Raw genomic sequence first — 16,482 nt, 5'->3', positions numbered from 1 at the left:
GAATTTATGCTTGGGAAGACTGCATTAAGAACTATCAATTTAGGCCTACAGTATCTTCTGCTGAACAGTGAATTGACAGTATCCTTTATGCTATTGAAAGATTTCACACTAAAAAAGGCGAGCCAATCTTGAGGCCTTATTGACCAAACTGAACTTTTAATATACTGTAAGTATTTACAAAGCTATTTTCTAAATGTATTTACAAGTTTAAAAGAAGTAATATGGAAGATAACTGATTAAGAAAACTAAAATAACTGTTTATAACCACAAATATTAGCAAAGGTATAAAATCCTTTATTTTCACAGTTTGTCATAATAGGTTAAACATCTAGAGGAAAGGACACTGTCACTGTTTTCACATTTGTCTATAATTAAAAGGTAGATTAAGAAGAGACTCAATTATGAACCAGCCTATATAATTTCATGATTTTGCTGTCAAATATTTCTTCACATATTTTATTGACTTCTGCATTTATTGTAAATGAAATGTGTAACAGCTCTGTGCTAACTTAAAACTGTACAGACACAAGACACTGTACAGTACTTCCATAATTTGCTTAAAATAACACAGCATACTCTGTTTTGGTGGACTTGTGAAATGAACTTCAATCAGATAATGCTTCATGTTTCATGACAATGTTAATCCTGGCATACCGTTATGTGACAAGGCACAATTTAATTGCTGTTGCCAGGTTTGAAGTTCGTTTTCTACCAGAGTCACACACTTTGTAAGTGTAAATGTAATGCTCGATGATGTTTATGCTCACCTACGTATGCATCCTTTGAAGCACTGCTGAACTTTACAGTACTGTGTTATGGCTTGATAATTATTAACACTGCTAGCAGTGGAAAGGGTAAATGGCATATCAACACGAATAGGAGCAAGCAGAACTTGCAAACTGCTGAATCATGATTTTGTAGAAAAAAGTGATCATTTCCTGCCCCTTAACAGTCCCGTTAGAACATTTTGAACCTGAACCTGTACAATCAAAGTGATGTTGTTTTTTGTTTTTGTCAGAGACAATTTTGGATAAGTCACTCTTTGGTAAACTCAAACCATTTTAATACATTTACAAATACAAAGAACTAGATTTAAATAATGTTAAGATTGTGACACAGAGAAATTCAAGAAATATAAAATTAGTACCCATATCCTGCTATCCTCAACTCATACTTCCATGGCAAAAGTCACACCAAAGGCACCACAGCACAGGTCCAAGATAAAGGGTTTAAATTAACTGTATATTTCTTGGATTTTGCATGTCTCAAATGTACTTTATCAAAACACAATATTTTTTTTGCATTTAGTTTCTTAAAACACACATTTAGGAAAAAAAAAACCAGTATCAGAAACACCAAAATGTTTTTAAGTGGGTAAACACGTAGACTACCTTCCCTAGACACAGACATATACTTTCCCTACTGGAAACAAAAGTTCTTTTGTTGCTTCACAGAGAGAAATATCTCCCCACCCTCTGCCTCTTTATTTAGGCAATTTTAGGACAAAGAGGCCAATTAGGTACTCAATTGAACTGAAACTGCTCCAATGAAGCAGGTGGGGTTTATACTGTAAATCTGTATTTAGTGACATTAATTCTTATTGCAGACTGTCACAATAGTAAGAACTAGTGTATTTAATAAAGCTACTGCACAAATATGCCCCAACTTCACAGGAGCCAAAAAAGCTTTACAAGATAGCAAACCTACCTTTTTGCTTTCCTGTAATTTAGAAATAAACTTTTATTTTCTAAATTTCAGGAGTTAAACAGCATGTCCACAGATGTATTTTCAATATTTGCTAAACAAACATTAGGCCCAATTATATAAAACTTGTATTTTAAAGAAGCATGTGATTAATTTAGTTCTGTTCATCAGGTAGAATTTTACACAGTAGTGTTTGCCAGTTCATGCTTTTGAGGTCTCTTAAGCTATTGTTTTGTATTTTTTTGTTGTGGTTTGTTTGTTTGGGGTGGGTTTTTTTTTTTGTTTGGTTGGGTTTTTGTTTGGGTTTTTTTTGTGTGTGTGTGTTTTTTTCTTTTGCTTAACTGTTACTATTAGGTTTCACATTTTATATATCATACTGACCTAAATGATGAAGTTAGCACCATATTAAAAAAAAACACAAACATTTGGTGAAACAAAAAGATTTAGAATATTTTTAAAGTTTCGGTAGTTCCTTTTATGCAGAAAACAACCACTGAAAATAGTAGGGAAGCCATAGCAACTCTGTAATACTCACACATGAAATAACAGACATATTGCTCGAAATTCCCATAGAGTATTTGTTTTTCTATACAAAAAAAAGTACAAATTCCAAGTGCTGACATATCACTTGGAGCTTTAAGTAGGAAGTCAATGTGCACCTGAAAACAGCTCTCTGTGAAGAGACCTATTAAAATACTGCTTGGAAATACTGTAGTTTAAACTACAACATCTCTCTCCGGTTTTAACCAACCATGAAGAGTGATGAAGTTAAATTTAATTACCTGGTATGGTTCTACAGTACGAAATGAAGGTAGATTCTGAGGCCAGTAAAAACACATTTAAAACCACAATGCTACTTTTAGGTTTGCTAATTTTTTTTTGTGTTTTTGTTTTTTTTTTAATATATATATAGATATATCTATCTCTATATATATAAAAAGGTCAGCACCACAGGTTGTCCAGCTTGCGTTCTAGACAACTACAAAACCCCTCAACAATTTAACCATAATTTAATAGATTTATGGCATTTGGTTTACATATGTTATAAAGCAAAGCTATTAAAACAAGGTAATTCACTTTGCTCACTTTTGCACACAAAGTAATAGTTTAATAAAATGAAAACCAAACAACATTCTTTTAAAACCAAAACCATTCTCCCAAAGTCCGAAGTCCTAAATCCTAAGCAGAGACAGACCTAGCAGTTGGAAGAGTGGTACGTGGTATAAACCTTGACATACTTTTACATTCACCTCAACCAGAATAGGAAAAGTGAAAGCATTTTATATATATAAAGCAAATTTATATATATAAACAGACTAACTACCAAAAACAGTTAGTAAAAGCAAACAGATTTCATTGTGACACATGGAAGGAATCAAAGCTATAATATTCTCTCTCCCCACCGCTGTGGAACTCATTACCAGCAACAGGATTTAGGAAATAAAATAAGGGAGATTACAGCTTCTTGGTGTATCCAGCAGAGCTGCCAATCTTATTCTAATATCTTTCTCCACTGGAATTTGTGTCTTGCCAGATCAACCAGGAGGGACACTTTAGCAGACTCTTCCTATTCTTTCCCCAGCACACTGTCTTTTGTATTTTGAGCATCTTCAAAAGTTTAAAAAAAAAAACAACCCTCAAACAACCCAGCCTCCTTCAAAAACAAAGAATACTTATGTAGTCTTCTCCAGAAACCATTTCAAAGTGATTTCCAGAAGGTTAGGAAAATTAAAAGGCTGTTATACTTGTACTGAAGATTACTAAAAGAATAAAAGATTTTAAAAATACATTAGTAATGTGCTTGTTTGTGTTGCACTTAGAATGTAACATTTTAATCAGATGTGTTAGACATTGCATGAATTTCCATACTAGAATCCATAGCTTCAGAAGCTGAAGCATCATTATCTACTTTCTGTTCCACAAACGCTTCTGTTCTGTCTGGAGACTCTACCCTGTTTCTTACTTCTGTTACCCCAGGGTGATTTTTTCGCAAATGCTGGTTTAGCGTACCCTGGAAAGGAAAACATTTTCCACAGATCTCACAGCGAAAGGGTTTGTCATCTGTGTGACCACGAATATGATACTCAAGTTGGTCCTTGCGGGTATATTTCTTCCCACAAAACTTGCACACGAAAGGAGTTATTCCCATGTGCAATCGCATGTGTCGATCAAGGCTCCCTTTCTGGTTGAAAGACTTTCCACAGTAAATACAAATTAGCCTCTCATTGTATGGATACCAATGACCTCTTGTATTTCTCTCCCGTGGACTATTTTCATATCCTGGGTTACTCACCATGGATTCACTGTCAGCCCCTTGAACCAAGCCCTGAACATCGCTATGCAAGTGAGCAGTGGATACCCGTTTTTGGCGCGCACGACCCCCTCTGAAACAGCTCAGCATTGACCTTGAAGGACTCGTATTGCTCAGGCTTCCGAAGGTTTCAGACACACCTGCAGCCTGTGATGAGGCATGGGTAAACGAATAAACATGTTGTAAGACAGACCCATAGGAACCAACATTTACTGCCACCACTTGCTCTCCATCCACCATTTCAGTATGATATCCATCATCACCAAGGGAAGAGCTATCAGAGCAGCTTGGCCTGTCAGACTTTTCCATTTTAACTTTCACCTCTGCAATCTGACTCTCCCTTACTATCAGGTCTCCTTGCTCATGATCACCTTCAATCTGAATCTCATATTCAGAGATACTCCCACTGCTTCCTCGATCTGAATGCCCTTCTTCTTGCAGACGACTACGTAGAGTTTTGCCTGGAGTAGTTTCCATCCTAAGATCGCTGCCTGCTGTTGACTGTCGCACCTGAGAGCAATAGGGGGGAGATATCTCAATAGGATTGGCAAAGTAGCTGCCGTCTTTAACTCCATTGCGATTTTCTGAATTTTCTTCAGCACCAACAGTGACAGAGTCAACATCACCAACACTGATCTTTGAATGAATGCTCTCCAGTATCTGTGTGCATTTATCAATGACGCACTGCATCTGTAGAAAGCTAGCTGCAGTTAGAAAACTAACAACATCCTTCAGCTGTAAGGACATCCTTCCAGTGTAACAAAAAGAAAGCAACTGTTCAAAAACATTGGGATTTTTAATAACTGATATTGATAAGCCACTCATGGTGCTTAATGCTGAATGGTCACGGAAATACGGAGAACTGGCAGCTAAGACAGCTTTATGGGCTCGAAATGGTTGACCCTGAATATGCACAATTATGTCACATAGCTTTCCTTGCAAGCGGAGTTCGTTTAACTGGCTCAGAACAGTGTTGCTGTACTCGGGCACATCAAACTGAATGAAACTGCTGCTGTCCATTTCTACTGATGTAAAGAGTAACCTGAAAGAAAAACGAGAAGATTTACAACTGAGAATGAAAACAGTTTTCCATTTAAAAAATAAATGCTTGCACACGTTCAAGTTAAATCACCACGTTCATCTGTTTAAGGTGCATTACAACAAAACAGCTGGTAGAAATACTTGATATAATAATACAAAAAGTAGAGTCTTAATCTACTCATTTTTACATTTATATAATTTGAATTATCCCTCTGCAACATTCACAATCCGATTGCTCATAATACATCACAGGCTCCCTGGGACAGTCTGTGTCCTAAAAGGAACTTTGCAATTTCCCTCTGTGGTAAGAACTGCAGAATTATACCCCCATCTTCCCAAAAGAATATTAATTTTATAGTCACTAGACAAGTTAAAAACCTCAGAACCGTTAGCAGGCCTTCAAGCCAGATACTACATTGATACTTGTTGGGAAGTGCACTGTTAAATTGCCCAAGAATGATTTTCAGAAGGTACTTCATGAAGTTTGAAAAAACTTGCTAAAGAAAAGCCACTGGTGTATATGCGTGTGCGTGTATGCACACACACATAAATTTTTTTTAAAAAAATTCCTGTGGTCTAGATATGTCCAATTTATTTCAGATGAGATGAATACACTACACCACACCAGTGACATTTCTGTTTAAACATTTACTGTCTTAGAAAATAATCTCAATAATTATTTAAAAACAGTATAAATCAATCTTTCAATATTCACATCACAAAACAAGGAAATCCTAGTGAAAGCAAACATTTAAGTGTGGACTCAATTCCAAGCTATTTACCCAGTGTGCCAGAGGTTCCCAGATAATAATGAATTTGTGTCAATATGCGAGGCAGCATTTAAAGGAAAAGTGTTTGAGCCACCCATGGACTTTCAATTTTTTAAAATTTCCTTTTGTGATTTTATTTTTTTAATAAACCATGATGCAAACTTTGACGCTCATCTGACACGGCAGTGATTTCCTATCTAGAATGTTTTGACATTTAAATTCTAACCTAAATCAAAAGCCATGGGTACTCAAACTTGCCTGCTACACTGGGAAAGGATGTTCCAAGAGGCTTTAAAGAAATGCATACATTTCAAAATAAGATCTAAAGAAAAGCACTTTACCAATTTTTCATAGAGTGTTATCGTAAAAAGCACACACACTTGTCCCCTTGAAAGTGTCTATCTGTAGCAGACATCACCTTACATTTCCAAGACTGGGGCCCTGATCAAGTGCCCAAGAATCTTCAGACTTTTATTGCTATTCTTGTTCTTATTAATGCAGAAGTCTAAACACATAATATTGCCACCATACCTGCTTTTCCAATTGAACAAACAGATCTCAACATCATCCATTGACTTCTGATGCAGGAAGCATGTCCAATGTATCACAAGATACTAGTGGATTTTTTTTTCTATTTATGTCTTATGTTACATGCTGTAATGGGACATATGAACAATTTAAATCAAATTATGAAAATTCAGGCACTCTAAAAACAAAATCAACAGGTAAGAATATGATAAAAAGCCTACAAAGAAGAACTGGAGCTGTATCAGCTGACTGTCACTTAATAACAACATTCATAATCTTCATAAATGGAACTTATTTTCAGCAGAGAAACAAGGTAGCCAGCTTCCTGACTTGACTTACATTGTCTGATTTAGAAAACTGTCAAAAACTCTCACAGAGCATTCAAAATCAGGTTATCAGACTTGCTAAACATGTTCTGTAAGTTACCAATGTGTCATAGCTTAAAATGGGTAAACCAGACTTCATCTGAGTTTTTTTACAGTTGTTATGTAAAAGCAGGGGAAAAGATGTTTTATATGCTCATATATCCGATGAGGGAAATAAGGTCTAAAAGGTGGTTAACAGAAGTGACGTGATCGCAGCCATCTATACAAAGACACCTTTGGCAGGACAGTTCTTTTATTCAGCGAACAAAGCTACGAAATGATTCAGAGCTTGTGAGCTGATGCAAGTCAGACACAGGTCAGAAATCAAACATTCCAACAAACAAACAAACCCCAGTCTAACAGTAGGGTACTTAAACAGCAAGATTAACCTTGTTATTCTGAGCATCCCCACATGCAGAGAACCACTGTTCAAGTCGCTAGCAGATGCATCCACTCCATTGGGAAGACAGAAGTCTCAGCAGTTAGGACACATGTCACCTTCCCTCTCATTTGACAGGGCAGCAGGCTTCCTTACAAACCCAACGTAGGTCACTACCTTTAACGTGTGGGGCTTATGAGCTATGCACAGATGCAACATCAGGACATTCCTGATTAAGCTGTCTTTGCTAAGTGGAGGAAGAGCTTTTGTTGACCTGAAGTGACATGAATCAAGAAGTTACCTAGGTTGAGGACCACGTACAAACTACAAGACCAGTCCCCAGCAGCGATAATTTGTCATTCCCGCATCATTTCAGATCCTTGAGCTAAGGAATCAGATCTTGGTCAAGCCTCACTCAACTCCCACCAGAAATTACTCCTTTTTTTGTGACTAGAATGTACCGAAACTTTGTCATGTATAGAAAGCAGCCTTCCTCCTTGCCCCATACTTTCCTAAGGGCTCTTGCTCAGCGAAATGGAGAACAACTTGGTCCTAGACAAAATATTAAAACACAAACTGTCACCACTAGCACTAGTCCAGACAGAAGGAATGAATTAAGGATAAACACCTGAGTAGAAAGAACTTGGACATTTTATGCCTTACCGCAGAGAAAAAAAAAAAAGTTCTTTTGATCATGGCATCTTAGCATCTCTAGATGAATTCATACTCCCTAGGATGTAGCCACACATTGAAAATGAAGTATGAGCACATACCAGAGAAAGCACGAGAACCAGGAAGAGAGGGACACCAAGAAAGGGATCCTCAGCGATCCTTGCCCATCACAACTCTGTTAGAGCATCTAATTATCTCCATAGGCATACATATCTACAAGCAATTCTACATCCTTGCTCTCAGAGTTGTTTCATCTTTATTTTGGGAAACAAGCTTATTTTCCTTAAAATGTTAGGACTAAACAGCACAAATCCTGGTAGTGAGTGGAGAGGATGATGGAATTAAAGGTCTGGCTATCAGTGTACCAGACAAGCAGTAAAAACCCGAAATAGGGATCAAGGGAACACACAGTATTGCTTTGAAAGCAAACAAACAGATCAAGTACACAAAACACAGCCCAAAAAGCAGCAGACGAGTTTCTATACCCCTCTGCTCTTAAAAAAGAAAGCGAACAAGCTACAACATGCACTTGTGACTACTATTCCACCTGAGTTTTTTCCTTTGAAGATGCATGCTTCCTGTGATCTTGAAAACATCTGTAGAAAGCTGGGGTTAAATAACAAGAATTTTGAACAACAGCAGCACTTGACAGAAGGGAACCCTTCTTTTGCTTTCAGCCAAACTCTGAAATCTCTAGCTGAAGAGGTCCTGGAAGTGACGAGGTTGCCAGTGACACCACATTCAGGAGTAGGCAGGACCGTAGCAAGAACAGCAGAGACTGCAGTAATTTTGCTGGGGTTAGTACTAGGGCATCCCAACTTTCTTGCATCAATTTGGGAAGGCAAGACCCGGGGAAAAATCTGGGCATCACACACATCAGAGAAGCAGGCACCACTAGCAATGTTTTATTAATGAATAATGGTTAGAAGAAGAACGATCTTATTTATTCACATAAATCCCCAATGTCACTATCTAGAAAATAAAAGTAATCTTTAGATTATATTCCCATACACAAGAAGGTTTTATTTTATTTGTATACAGAATGAAGTTAGCAGTTCCATAATCAAATTCCAGTAGAATTAACCACAATATTGTTCAGCAGGGTACTGTACCATAACAATACTCAACTATTCATCAATGCTGGCAGGCCAGTAGCTCTTGATTTCAAGACAATATGATTTATGATTGAAGTATTTCTGAAATAGTCCTGGAAGATCACTACAGTTTGAACAGGCTAATAAGAAACCCCCAATTTTTTAACAGCTTCCTCCAAGTTGAAATGTCTCCCTAACCTCTTCTATTTCCGGATGAGGCGAGTAGCATTAAACTGAAGCAGAAAGGTACTCTAAAACGCAAGTTAAATTTGGATACATCCACTGTATGCTCTAAAGAAAAAAAAAATCTCTACAGTTAACCAGACAGTCATAAGGAAGCTCTGCTTCCCAAAGCAATGAGAATCTAACCACTTTAATTCACATAACAATTCTTTATGGAATCAGGAGAGGTAAAGAAAAAAAAAATTAACATGTAGTCACAAGTCACGTCCAATACCTTTGATGATATTTCAGCACATATGGAGGTAACCTGTGTTCTTTAGGTCCAAGACCACAGTATAGTAGTTCAGAATGAAGACAATTTTATTTGTATTATACAAACTCAAGCATTTGGGGGGCAGTGAAAACTAAGACAACTCATAGCAATGTTAGGTACTCTCATTGTTAAAAAGTAATGCATTTTGTCTTGCTTTAGTTTCCACTCCTGACTGTGGGATAGTGTAATGTTAGGCTAAAGTCCTGTAAGATTTAAGTCCACCTCTGGGCACCTGTCTATGAATAGATCCTCTCTTAACCTTCCTGTGTAAGTAGATCAAAGTGTTTAAGGTTTTCATAGATATTACACATCCAAGAAATTGGGTGAAGGCTTTCTAGTTTTAAAGCACAGGCCAGAACCGGACGTTAAGTTCACTAAGTCTCAGCAGCGCTCTGTGTCAAGCCTCCTGTCTATTTCTGTAGGAGACGATCCAGTCACACTCAAAAGAATCATATCAATTCTCTTTGCGTCTGCATTACATTTATTCATCAGGGTCTTATACAGCAAACGTAGACCGTAGTACGAATTTACTAGTAGTGGATTGCTGCCCTATGTCTTCAAACAAAAATGCTAATTGAAGTAACCTGTGAACATGAGCATGATATGAATTTAACATTTCTCATTAGACTTCAAAAGAAACTTACTTTAAAAATTATGTTCTATGACAGCTCTTATTTCACTCAAAAAACCAAGAATAGATGGTGACAAAACACATTTGGTATTTAATTTTACTGACATCATACAGTAGCAGGAGGGAAGCATCATATAACTACAACACGAAGCTGAGTGTCTGCCAACGTCGTATTAGTTTCTGCTTCTAAGTCTGCACCTGTTTAATTTCATTAACTCATTGATGTGTGATTCGCAGTTCTCATAGACAGGTGAATGATACAAATTATGCTCATTTTAACTCACACAAAGGTGTGAGAAAAGATCCCTTGCATTTTCTTTAGTTAGCTCAGCAACATGGGTTCCTTGGGAAAAAAAACACACATTACAAATCATTACTGTTGTAGCATGTGTCTGAAAACAGAAATGCATAGAAAAGTCAGGAGGATCACAACCAAAATTAAGACTAAAACAAACAAAAGTGCTCCATGACACCAAGAACGGATACTCCATACATTACTTCTCAGAATACAGAGGAAAAAGCAAGAAAAGAAACAGGTATTTGTTTAAATCAGTGCACTCCTCCCTCGCATTTTGTAGGATTCGGTATTTACTACATCATCTGTGAGAACTTAAGGCATCACTGCAAAAACGTATCATCATTCAAGAGAATTTTAACCTAGGAATGTAACCCTAACAGCTGTGATCATGGAAGTTTTAGGGCAAAAATCTTTATCACTCTCACTCCTTTCAGTTTGCATTTGCCTTAGTCTTCAGGTTACAGCAGCCCCAACAATTAACACTAGCTGTACCAAAGAAAAACTGCAATCAGATATGTCACAGTCTAGGGGCATTTCTAAGACAGTCCTCTTTAAATAATCTTTGAAAACAGGGAAGAAATTGATCATATAATCTTTTACCAGTTTATACCTCTCAAAACAGTAAAGTATTATATTCTCTTGTAAAATTTTAAAAGGCAACATATAGTGCCCTTGGATGGCCTTATGTAGTGTGACACACAGCACTGCTGCTTCACTGCAAATGTGGCCCCTGAAGTATGGTAAGCTTCCCTACAACTAGAAAACAGATTTTAATATTGCAATTATTAAAAAAAAACCAAAAGAAGGAAAAAAAAAAAGTTACTCTCCCAACAATTGAGATGATTTTGTGCAGAACTACACTACATTTATAATAATATAAGCAGTACTATGTAAATATGTAGCATTGGGTTTTGCATCATTTTTTCCTAAATTCCAGCAGCCATTTTCTTGAGAACTCTCCAGCCTTTAAAGATCATGAAGGAGACTGAATTATTTTATATTTATCTCAAGTGAGATAATCAGATACTACTGGTTTTTATAGATTTAAAAATCAATTGCACTAAAGGTTTTTCCAGAAACACACACAATAAATAATAAAAATAGACCCTTGGGTATTTTCAGCTCATCCGTGCAGTCTGTTTTGTGGCATCCTCCTGGTGACAGAAAATATACCTAATGACACACTTCTCCATGTAATTTATGCACTAAAATAATAGACATATATATTTATAAATTTAAAACAACTCCTTTAAACCACAGAAAGTATGATTGGGGAATGTTTCCACTTGGTACTTAAGGAAATCCTTGGAGCTTAGTGGAAGGAATATATAATTTTTTGTGTACTAACTAGATTTTTCTAAACTTTGACTGCCTTACATAGAACTAACATTTAAAAGCTCTTTAACATAACATTTATCACATAAATCACAGCACTACAGTAAGCAAAAAAATTAATGAAAACTTTACACTTTCTGAATTTGGTCACCTAGATGTTACCTCGTAGCAGTAATTCACAAGCAAATGACTGTTAACTAAAATCAAAGAAATTAATGACACAAAGAAATAGGCTTTAATACTGGTGGTAAAATTGCAAGTATCTGCTTGACCACATAAAGTGATAGTTTCATCCATCTTCTTTCAAAGCTTCCCTTGAATGGAACATAAACCAAGTATGGACTTACTGTTCAAGTATTTGTCATGTCAAACAAGATCATTTCCTAAATCACTCTTATTTACACTCTTCTTTTGTGAACTCTTGGTTCCCAGGGAATTACAAAGCCAAATTCTAGAAGCAGCACTATCCATGGAAGAATAAATCAAACAACAATCTTTGCTTAGGTTGATTTGTATTCTTTGTTTTTAAACTCACTCAAATATATTTAAACTTAGACACACTGGAGAGTGCAACTAGAGATTGCTGCATATAAACATGAAATTTTGATATCTCAGAATAAGTAAGTGACTGTCATGGACTCGGAAGTTTAAAAAAGGCTGGATATGCAGATCCTAAGGGATGATATAGCACAAGAGAAAATTCTGTTAATGTTTCTGTTGCAGCATGAAGTTTCATTTTGTTTGCAGCTTCTCAAACAGGATAAAATGCATATTATTTATGGCATCTTTTACATCTACAGTGGTCTCAAAATGACTACGTCTCTCAAAAATAAATGGCTATGGAAGCAGTTAGTTCCTTTCTTAACAAAACAGGATTTCAAATCCTCATTCTTCCAAATGTTAACCGTTCAGAAATCACTCTATAGATTTGATTCACAAGGTGTGTTGAGTTTTGGGACAATTTGAACTAAGCTAAAAAAAAAGTGCCCACTGAAATCAAAGGAAATAATGAGTTCGGCCCAAACTTGACATAGTGAATTATCTGTAATAAAGCATACAATAAAAGGTGCATATGTCTTATTATTCATTGGAAAACAGCTTTGAAAATGAATCTGTTTCACTTCTATTTTAGACTAAAATAGAGAATGTGTTATAGTTGTGGAGACTACACAACAATTTAAAACTTTGTTACATTACCTCATAAATATGCAGGAAAACTCTGGTTTCCTCAGAAGCTGAAGCCAGTTATTACAGGCTGAAATGTAGTTACTAGAAAACTTAGTTCTTGCGCACCTTCATCAGTAGGTATCAGAACACTACAGTGAAAGTCAGTGTCATTACTCCTCCTCTGCAGACAGAGAGGCAACACTCTACTTAAAGTGCTAAATATCCACAGTGAAATCAAAACTAAAACTCATGTTTGTCAGGCAAGCACTCATAAAGTGTTGCAGAACACAATTCCATCATTTGCATGGGTGAGCAATACAGTAAACCCCTCCACTTTTTGCAGAGATTTTTTTTACTAGTTCAGACTTTTGTCTAACAAGAATTGAAAAGGATTTATTTCTAACCCACCAACATTCACAACATGATGAATAGAAAACCACTTGGAGTGGATGATTTTAACATCAAAATGAAAAACAATTACTTTAGATGTATGTATATATATAGACACATACATACACATGCTAATACTGGTAACACTAGAACCTATTCTCAATACTTAGTATGGTACAGCAGGGAAATTATTGGAACTGCATATTTAGCATTTAATAGAAAAAAACCCAGGAGTCTCTTATTTGAGCAAATATCCAAAGAAAGCAGTTGTGAAACTGAAGTCCAAGGGCCACCTTTGTCCCTTATTCTCAAACTGTCTTCCTCACAATTGCTTGCCTGTATTGAAGTGATTAAATGAGTAAAAATGAAACAACTATTGATGCATAAAAAAAGTTTCACCCAATGATCAGAAACCTCAATATAAATAATCTCTAAACTTTGGCTCTAGAAATCAAGTTACTACAAAAGCAGTTACAGGTATGTATCTATTTCTGAATAGAGGAAAAAAAAAAATCTACTAGAAGGCAAACTGGAGATAGCCAAGATCAGTAAAAGTACTGCATCAGATAAATAAAACAAAGGGACATATTTATGATACATACACTTTGAATCAGCAAGATCTTACAAGTAATGATCACAAACTTTTCTTTTGTGCACAAATTTCATAGTATAGCCACTATGGAATTCTAAATAGTTACTGTCCGAATTTTCTGAATAGCTGACAACTTTGAGATGCCACTATTAGTATAAAAAACCTCCGACTGAGAGTATGAGACTTGCAATATAGATACACTCAGCACTTTAAGAAGTGGGGAGGGAGAGGATGGGGAGAGGGCTTTTCTACCTTCTGCTACTACAATAACAAATTATTTGCTACCAAGTAATACTTGGTTAGTATTATGCATTTTAATCCATCTACTTTTTTTTAAACCTTAGTCACTTTTCATCAAATCATAACTTTTTGGCTCCAATGAGAAGTTAAGCAATGAAGTAGCCATATTCCCTAGATATCAGGAACATTTTTTGCTGTAGATTTAAAATAGCTATGAAGAACACATTTTTGTAGTATTTTCCCAGTCCATTCCTTCTGAAAGACTGACCGTTTCATAGCTCTCATTGAACAGGCAATGAAGCACAGGCACATCCTGGTGCCGGATGTTGAGAATTCCATAACATGTAACAACTGTAATGCAGCTAGTCCTATGCCGGCTTTTTTCTTTTCTTTTTTTTTTTTTTTTCCCCTTCCTGGCAACCAGGCTCTCCCATATCAATGTTTCTGAGACTGTTGAGGCTTGTTCCAAATTTACTCTCAACTTTGCTTCATTCTAAAATAAAGCCAATTCTGTGTGCTATGCACACCCGCAGGGATCCTGAAGGGCTTTGGCATTTACAGAGACTGGGGCTTCACTAGAACTTCCAGCTCCTCTAACGGAACAGCAGCAGCTGAAGCTCCACCAACTTCTGGCAATAACGCTACAAACGGTACCGGTCTCAACCCGCTTCAGCCAGCCAACCCCCTGCGTCCCTTATTTTATGCCTCGTCCGCGTTACCAGAAGCCCAAGACATACACGCATTCGCCCTCCCTGCTAGGAAGCTAAAAATTACACTGGAGGCACAGACCCATGTTACGCGACGACAGCTTCTGGCGAGACGATGCTGAGAGCTAGGCAACCCCGGCGAGCCGGGACCACCCGCGGGAGCGGAGAGCCGCTGCCGCCGCTTCCAGGCGGCCCACGTCGCGGCTCGCCCCCGCGGGAGCCGGCTGGTCGCAGATCCGAGCCCGAGCCCGCTGCCACGAGACCGGGGCCGAGCCCTGCGCGGCGTCCCGGCCGCCCGTTCCGCGGCCGCCGCCCCTGCGGGGCCTGTCAGGGCGCTGGGACCCCCTTCCCAGAGAACGGCCTCCGTCCCGCACGGGAGCGCCAAGCCGGCCCTCGGGCCAAGCGCCCGCTGCGGCGCACCAGCCCGCCCGCTGCTCACCTGGAGCTGTCAGGGTCTCTCACATGGCGGGTCACCGGCCCGGCCCGGCCCGTCTCCTGCCTGCTCCCACCGCCGCTTCCCGCCCGCTCCCACAGCGACTCGCACCCGGAACTGATTCCCCTGGCAGCGCTTCCGCTTCCTGGTGACGCGCACCGGCAGCGGGCAGAGCCACCGCCCCGCCCCGCAGAGCGGCGGGCGGGGCCGGGGCCGAGTCCCGGCCCTCCGCACGGCTGAGGAACCCGCCGGCCCCTGCGGCCGAGGCTCACAGTGCGGAGCCCCCAAGGCCAGATGCCCTCCCGGCGACCGCGTCCTCCGCGCCCCTGGAGCCGGGGCCCGTACGGCGGCCGGGGAAGGCTGGCGCCTCCCCTGTAGCACGGCTCCGCCGCGAAGACGTAAGAGAGTTTAAGCTTTGACTGAAGCCAGTGCGCACACAGGCCAGCCGGTTCCTACAGTTCTCACGATGTTTAGCTTCAGAACATAATACGCATTCAAAAATGTAGCAGTAGTGGAGAATTTAAAAAAAAACCGAAAGCATTATACCTTACTATGAACAGCTTAGCATTACATCAGAAGTATTCATTTCTGGAACAGCAACATCTCCTGCATTTTCAGACACCATTGGTTTTGTCCCCACGTCTCGGGCACGCTTTGGATAGCACACCCGTCCCGGTGCACAGCGATGCAGTAAGGACGCTTTTGGGAGAGGATCCCCCAGCTGTGAACTACCACCTCTACTGAGCAGTCTAAGTGAGGAATTGAAAAGTTCACCTATGTTACACTGTCCTTGGAACTTACACAAATTGTTTTAGCAAGCACACGCATATTGCTTGAGCTTACTCTGCATGTGCTTGTAGTTTTAGAGCAACAATTCACTGTTTTACCAGACAGTTCATCTACTGCTTGATAAGAGCCACAACGACTGGCTCCAGTGGGTACTGCCGGGATATCCACATGATCTACCTTTGGACATCACATTTTGTCTTCTGGAGGTACGTCTTTCTCTCCCTATAGAATATATGGAAGACAGTTTCAGAAACTGGGTGTTGAGTGGTAATCACATAAAGTAGCAGCCTGGAGGAGCATCTTGATCAGGTTATAAATAACAGAGTTAAACAGATGCACCAATGGTATCTGTTCACTCATATAAAAGAAAATCAAATAATTATGAACAGAATACTTTGGGCTTCTCCTTACATGCATTCAGTAAGCATAACCAACAGCAACAGGAAATTAATTTGCTTGTATCCTATTCCATTTAAAATTGCTGAAGACTGAGGAGTGTGGTACACAAATACTGATTTCTCCAGGAATTAGCTGAATATG

The 16,482-nt window shown here is 38.7% G+C and overlaps 2 protein-coding genes across 6 annotated transcripts in view; both read right to left on the bottom strand.

Annotated features, from left to right (window-relative positions):
- The window catches only part of RALGPS1 (Ral GEF with PH domain and SH3 binding motif 1), a 137,390-nt gene extending 122,149 nt beyond the window's left edge, over positions 1-15,241 (bottom strand). Inside the window, exon 1 of the mRNA XM_075772649.1 lies at positions 15,160-15,241. The gene's annotated coding sequence lies outside the window, so the exon portion shown is untranslated. The remainder of the gene's footprint in view (positions 1-15,159) is intronic.
- Positions 501-15,278, bottom strand: ZBTB34 (zinc finger and BTB domain containing 34). 5 transcript variants are annotated; one of them, XM_075772660.1, is made up of 4 exons: positions 12,822-15,163; positions 7,109-10,334; positions 6,358-6,480; positions 501-5,057 (listed from the first exon to the last, which is right to left on the bottom strand). In XM_075772660.1, exons 3-4 carry the CDS (start codon positions 6,396-6,398, stop codon positions 3,536-3,538), a joined length of 1,563 nt encoding a protein of 520 aa, XP_075628775.1. In that variant the 5' UTR covers positions 6,399-6,480; positions 7,109-10,334; positions 12,822-15,163; the 3' UTR covers positions 501-3,535. The 5 variants fall into 5 exon arrangements, with proteins under 5 accessions (XP_075628775.1, XP_075628774.1, XP_075628777.1 ...); XM_075772659.1 differs by lacking the exon at positions 7,109-10,334 and having other exon boundaries at positions 15,160-15,278; XM_075772662.1 differs by having other exon boundaries at positions 6,358-10,334; positions 15,160-15,246.
- Between the last annotated feature and the right edge of the window lie 1,204 nt (positions 15,279-16,482).

Source organism: Balearica regulorum, chromosome 20 (genome assembly GCF_011004875.1).
Source record: "Balearica regulorum gibbericeps isolate bBalReg1 chromosome 20, bBalReg1.pri, whole genome shotgun sequence".
Taxonomy (NCBI): Eukaryota; Metazoa; Chordata; class Aves; order Gruiformes; family Gruidae; genus Balearica; species Balearica regulorum.
The sequence above is the reverse complement of the archived record's forward strand: the minus strand, read 5'-3'. Positions and strand labels throughout refer to the sequence as shown.